The sequence below is a fragment of the Limanda limanda genome, chromosome 11 (assembly GCF_963576545.1).
Source record: "Limanda limanda chromosome 11, fLimLim1.1, whole genome shotgun sequence".
Classification (NCBI taxonomy): Eukaryota; Metazoa; Chordata; class Actinopteri; order Pleuronectiformes; family Pleuronectidae; genus Limanda; species Limanda limanda.
Window position 1 is genome coordinate 20,244,834 of NC_083646.1, and position 6,507 is coordinate 20,251,340.

Consider the following 6,507-nt stretch of genomic DNA (forward strand, 5'->3'; position numbering starts at 1 on the left):
TTGAACTGTTATAGAGGTGAGACCTGCCCAGTCGATCCCAGAGATCAAAGCGGTCACCAGGGGAAGCAAAGGAATGTCGATGTAAATTATCGTGTAGTGAAAGACAACCACCACAAGAAGGCAATGTGCTCCATCATATAATATACGTCATATTCTATTAAATTCTTAATGGATGACTGAGCAATTCATCACATTAATAAATTCTTTAAAAATTCTTGTTCCTTGTTTCAACTTCCAGCAACGAGGTCTCTGCATTCGAAAATAACAGTCCGCTCATTTTGTTTGTTCGTTTTATTCTCAGATTTGTATTCAAAGTGAAATCCAATGTTTAGGACTATAGGGATGTGTGGCTGGGAAAATTACATCCATGAATAAATATCATCAAACATCTATAATAAACGTCAAGTAAACATAAATATGTGCAGAAATATATAATCAAATACATAAATTAAACAGAAATATATACACTTTGATGATAAACATAAGCGCTTACTGCATTTCTACAAATGCATTACTAAATTGATACGTACTGTATATAGATGTATCAATTTATACGTGCAAAATGTTGCTTGTTCGTCATATAAATGGGGCTATTATTTTAACCATTAAAAAAATGACTTCAAACACAACTTACTTCCAACAAAGACATTTATAGTTAGATACCAAAGTCAGTAAATTGTGTGTTTACTGTACGTGATCCCAGTGAAAGGGAGAGATTGAGATAATTTCCTTTGTCAGAGTAGGTGAACCACGGCAGTCGTGAGGAGATTGAGGTTTGTAACCAATTGCTTAAAGGATGAAAAAACAAGCATAATGAAGTGTGCAATTTATTAATCTCAGTTAATGTTATTGTTACAATGGCATTATAATTTCTGACTTCAACAGACAGGCTACGTGATATCATGCAACTCAGAGGCAAAATAAAATTCCCCTACTGTGATGTAGAGTTCCTGCCTTGGTGTAAACACTCCTCCATCTTCCCCTGTGGGTTGTCATCTATTTCCATGGTATTTTATAGGTCAACTGTAAAGTTCAGTAACCGCTTGAAACTCAATTGTTTTTGCTGGAAATGTGAAGAGCTTGAATAAATAGTTTCCAAACCTTCCAGCCTTCATAAATCTGACATGACACTTGTCCCCACTCAAACATAAAGTATCAAAAACAATCAGGAATCCTGTGATTACAGATCTATGCTCCTGTCACACACAAATTTGACTTATCTCACTAAGTCTAACAAGGTCCTCTTCTAGTTTACATGCACGCAGCACTCTGCAGGTAAATTAAGAGTAATTATTTCTAATACAAACTAACATTAGATCAGATTTGGCATCATTATGAGCTAAAGAAAAAATACATTCAGGGCATATTTACTTTGGACCGACACCAGTGACTCCCTGAGTAAATGTTTCTTGGTTGAGACTCTGAAGCCCCTTGACTCCCATTTGACCCCAAAAAAGCCTTCATCTGTGCTGGTTTCAGAAGAAACCAAGTTATGCAGGTAAGGTGATATACAAAATATTACATTTGCCCAAAGGTTTGATATATTTTGATTTGGTTTGTCTGTGGTATTTCTCTTCAGCTTTTTGACCGGCTGGTTACCATCATGTGTCTGTACCTGGTCCCTTGTTGCACTGCAAACTGTGATGGTTGTTTGGATGATTTTTTTTTTTTTCCAGATACCTGAAGTTCCTGAATGTACAGCGATCTATTGGGAGACTGCAACTTACGCTATCACAGTTAATCTGTTTACTTCTATCTCTGCTCAGTTGATCAATATTTCTAGGTGAACGTTAATGATTATATTTATCTTAATATCTGCTTGGGTTTTTTCCGTCTGTACTTATTTTAGTCATGTTTTAGCGCGAGCCAATTATACACTTTAATTTAGAGTCAGGCCAACCTATTTACTATTTCTTTATTTGCTTCCTGTAAAGATAACTTTCTTGATGTTGTAATGAGGATTAATTCAAAATAAAGTCAGTGTCACCAGGAAAGATAAAGTTTTAATGTGGGTCCACAAAAATAAAAAAGACACACATTGGCAGTACCATCACAGCTTCTGTAATTCAGATTTTCACACAAAGTCATGTACATAAACAGTCACACTGGAACTTGGAGGCTTTGCTTTAAAATTCCTTAAAAATACTTTTAAATATATAGATAAGTTAAAAGATTTGAAATAGTTTAAAGGTTTCTTTATAAAACATGATCCATCCAAATGCAAATAGCCAGGCAGGTGGCCACTTACAAAAAAACAGAAGTTACAGTTGACAGTTAACTGTTCCTACACAAACACACACACATAAATAATAATGAATTGTTCATAGTGAAACTAAATTTGTTTATTTTAACATCTGAGAGGTGAGGAATTCATATGCTGCTGTAACAGAACATAAATTGGAGACGTCATGTTGGGAAAAGCTCAAAATTACAATCTCCCCCAATAATTCACACTATCATGTTACAGTGTTTATACTATTAATCAACTCTGTAGCTTTTTGTCTTAAAGGTTTATAAGGCTGCTCATGGTTTTAAGTGACACACGATATAACATATTCACCTGTGCACACATGGCAACACTTACTGTAAACATGTAGTCTGAATTTCAGGTGTTCTTTTTAGACAGAATAGAAATTAAAAAATGTTCCTAAATCCCTGAATGTGCTTTCACTAGGTACTTGTAACTTTGTGTTATAATACCGTCCATAACCCCAGGAGGGCATGCAGGACTTAAAGCTTCAGATGCTGACAGTAACTTTCTGGGCTCAGCACAGGGCAAGTCTAAAGCAGCAGAACGCTGAACCACAGGGTTTCATCTAGACACCTCTATTTTACAGGCATAGATGAAACCAGTGCAAGCAGAATGTCCGGCCTAGGAACCACCAGAACAGGCCTCATACGAGCTGTGTGTGGACATATCTCAGCCAGGCACACACATGATACAGTGGCGACTGTTCTTTCAGGTTTAGTACAGTAGTAGCTAACCACTTGAACTCCTTGAAGTCTCAAGGTTCTGTAACTGACGTTCTCGTTCATTTCTGAACAGTCCAGACCTCGAGGTCTTGTACAATGAAGTCCTCCTTCGTGGAGAGCGGTGGGTTGTGAAAAGTCGGACAGGAAAAACTGGCCCCATGGTTCAGATCAGCATCCAGCCACAGAGCGAAGCCAGCCCTACAAACGGAGCAAAAACCAGCACTTAAACATCAGATATTTCCCAGAGGTGACTGGCATTGTAAGTTTTTGTATCTCAGAATCAGAATCAGAATTCTTTTGTTTGCCAAGTATATTTGCACATACAGGAAATTGCCTTGGTGTAGGAAATTGCCTTGGCATAGCCAGCTGGCAAAGTTTTTATTACTCTACTGCACTGATAACCACTGCTTTATCTTATTGATCCTTCCATGAGCCTGTCTTTATTTTGCTGGGAGAAATCATTAACCACATGACTTACCCTCCTCCACCAATCTGCAGAGACTCATATTTGCCGACGACAAAGTAGGAATTCTCTCCACTCCACCTGTACGCCTGAATAAAAGCCAAACACAAGACATTACAAACTAATACTCAAGCTTTCATATATGTGAGATTCTACATACTAATATTTTGTGTCCTTTTCTACATTTCCCAACTTTCCATAGATTTTGTTTAATTTCAAAACTTGAGAAATTCTCTCCAATGTTTGCAAAAATTATGGAAAATAAGACTTTCTTGGTTATAAAAACACACCTGCTGTCAGACCTACTGATAGACTAGGTAACACAGAATGATCAGTTGCTCTCCTTACCTGAAAGTCTGGGTTGAAGCTGAACAGAAAGGTTTCACCAGTGCCATAGAAGTGTTTACTGACTCTGAATGGATCCGTAGAAAACGCCCCGAACACCTGAAAACACAAAGGCAACGGTTATTAAACGAGAAGCCACAGATGTCAGTCTATACATATATATATGATCTTTGTAGCTTTAAATGATCTATTCTGAACAATGAGCATTATCACTTCTGATACTTATATAAACATCCTTACCTAAAAAGAATTGCTCATCATTTCGAGAAATGTGCCTTTTTATCGATATTGATATATATTGATATATTATTATTATTTATTTATCTTTTGGATGACATTGGTACAAATGAAGATACAAACCTTTTTGTGCATGTCTCTGACGATCAGCAGCACAGGACTGTCCAGTTCAGCCATGTTCCTGTACAGTGTCTTCAGGCTGCTGCCATGGATGGCAGTGCTGTAGACCAGTTGCCACGGATAGCCCCGGGTCCTTGCCGGCATTTGAGCAGCAAGCTGTTGGTAAAAAGGAAAGTAGTTGTGAATCCCATGGTGTCACAATATTAATAGGCTGTAACTAATTCAAAATCCTCCTCTTAGATTCATCGGGAACTCACCTGCTCCAGGTTGTGGGCATCCAGCAGCTGGCTGTGCTTGCTCAGCACCAGCAGAGCATCATCTTCCTCCTCCTGGAGCTCGGGCTCCTCGGCCTCTGAGTCCTCAGAGCTGCACAGACTCGTGCGGCGTTTGGAGTCCTTCATTCTGATAATCTGCAGGAGAAAACACAGGCTTGTCAAACCTTTTCACACTTTAAAGTAGCTTGAAGAACAAGCATTTCTCCTGATGCAACAGATGAAAGGAGCACTAGTCATACCTCAACATAGGGCTCCTCAGAGTCACTGGCTATGTAAAGTACTTTGATATTCTCTGGCAGCCGCTTCATTTTTCCTACAGTCCTCTGTCAAGTTCTACACATAAGTCAAACCAAGGCTGCACTTATTTTTGTACTCTCTGGGTTACTTTCACTTTCTCCGCTTGAAATGCCATTGGTTGGAAATTTGGGTAGAGGGGCCTCCCATTGGTTAGCCCTGACACTGTTAACTTTCTTTTCTCATCAAACAGGAAAGTGAGGCATGGTTTCTTTGTGACTGGGAGGGAGCGGTGGAGAGGATGTCCATATATAGACATGTGGGATTTCCCAGAACATCTGGGACCCCAGCCAATCTCCCAAATTCTCCATTTACTAACTTACTGTAATTCAGGAGATGCTTGCAGGGTTTATATGGCTGCAGATAAGCATGGCAGCTTAACATTGACTTCTTTAGCATGTGTGTATGTCAGTCCAGTGCAGTCCTCACCTCCCAATTCTTCTCAGTGGGGTTGACAGGGTGATTGAAGAGCTTGTTGACTTTGTTCTTCTTCACGACCAGGTGGTGGTTCGGATGCTTCTCTCTGATGAGGAGTCGGGGCTGACGGTGCTTCTTGCTGCCTTTGGTGTAGATGTCTGGTGACCACTGCACAAAGAAGGTGTTGAGGTGGTCGACCCTACAGGGGCGAAAGGGAGAACGTGATATTTAAACAAGCATCATATTCTGTACTGACATGGAATGCTGTGTGGCTTTAATAAGTGGTCACGGTTGAACAAATGAGATTCCACATTGCTGTTATGTGTCGAAACGTGCCTGGGCTTGAATCACAGGAAAGTGACACACAGTTGGAATATTTGAAGGGATCTCAGAGAAATGATTAACCCCTACAGGATGTTTTATTTCTCTATTATCAACTCTCTTCTATTAACAGTTAGTGAGAAACAGGGATTCAAAGTGCAAAGCTACTTGATTTATGGATGTTAAACCTTGATTAAATCTCTCTCTTTCTCTTTCCTCTCACTATTTCAGTCACTGCCTGTCATAAAACACATAGACTCCATCTCTTTGGCTTCCACCCTTCCACCATTAGACACCAAACTAACTCTGCTTGCTGTTCTTGCACATATGTAATAACTAATAAACACAACACCACCAAGTAGTTCTCAATGGATTTAGAAAAAGTTCATTCCTCTTGCATTTGATCAGAGTTGACTTGATTCAAACCCTTGTAAAAATTAGAATTTCATCTCAGTTCTCACATTTTCTTTGCATTAAGTAGAAACAGGTTGAACTAAATACTTTCTGATTCAAATCCAGGTAACCCCACCATATACAGGAACCAGCATGATGTCTACAGCTGTGTCGATGATCTGTGTCACTTACTCTCCAACGCTGTAGGCAACTCCCATGGCTGACTTCGGATGAAGGTGTTGAGACTGTGAAGAGAAGTTGGTTTGGAGCTCAGAGCTGATCCAGTGTGTCTGCTCCGAGTCTGCCATTGCCTGCATTATATACCAACGGATCAATTGTGATATAAGCTCCTATTGACCGTAAACCCTCCCCTTCTCCCCTTGCAGATCTGCAGGGCCTGCACATTTTCTCTCAAGGATTTCACAATGACGCCTGGAGGCCAAACCTGGTGACACATTAACTTGACCTGCTCTAGGTCCCTGGCCTTAGCTTTTGGGTGAATTTCAGACTGTTACTGTGTCAAGGCTGTGGCTCAGATATTTAATGAAGTGGCTTGATAACATGAAAGAGGCATGTCTAGCCTGGCCTGGCTTGATTGTCTCAAACTCCTCATATGAGTGTGATTATGTAGGACATTACTATAAATTACTAAAGGAGTATTTTAGACTG

At 39.7% G+C, this 6,507-nt stretch overlaps 1 protein-coding gene across 2 annotated transcripts; it reads right to left on the reverse strand.

Annotated features, from left to right (window-relative positions):
* Window positions 1–1,983: 1,983 nt before the first annotated feature.
* LOC133013764 (nuclear receptor coactivator 7) lies at window positions 1,984–6,243 on the reverse strand. Of its 2 annotated transcripts, XM_061080806.1 has the most exons (7): window positions 6,031–6,243; window positions 5,137–5,323; window positions 4,396–4,548; window positions 4,142–4,294; window positions 3,785–3,880; window positions 3,452–3,525; window positions 1,984–3,171 (listed from the first exon to the last, which is right to left on the reverse strand). In XM_061080806.1, the coding sequence occupies exons 1-7, from the start codon at window positions 6,153–6,155 to the stop codon at window positions 3,033–3,035; spliced, it is 927 nt and encodes a 308-aa protein (XP_060936789.1). In that variant the 5' UTR covers window positions 6,156–6,243; the 3' UTR covers window positions 1,984–3,032. The 2 variants fall into 2 exon arrangements, with proteins under 2 accessions (XP_060936789.1, XP_060936790.1); XM_061080807.1 differs by lacking the exons at window positions 5,137–5,323; window positions 6,031–6,243 and adding an exon at window positions 4,653–4,803.
* Between the last annotated feature and the right edge of the window lie 264 nt (window positions 6,244–6,507).

Coding starts and splice junctions, on each gene's coding strand:
- LOC133013764 (XM_061080806.1), bottom strand. CDS start 6,155: ATGCAGGCAATGGCAGACTCGGAGCAGACACACTGGATCAGCTCTGAG. Junction 3,526..3,784: donor GCTTCAACCCAGACTTTCAG/GTAAGGAGAGCA, acceptor GCTTTTATTCAG/GCGTACAGGTGGAGTGGAGA. Junction 3,172..3,451: donor CTGCAGATTGGTGGAGGAGG/GTAAGTCATGTG, acceptor CTCCGTTTGTAG/GGCTGGCTTCGCTCTGTGGC.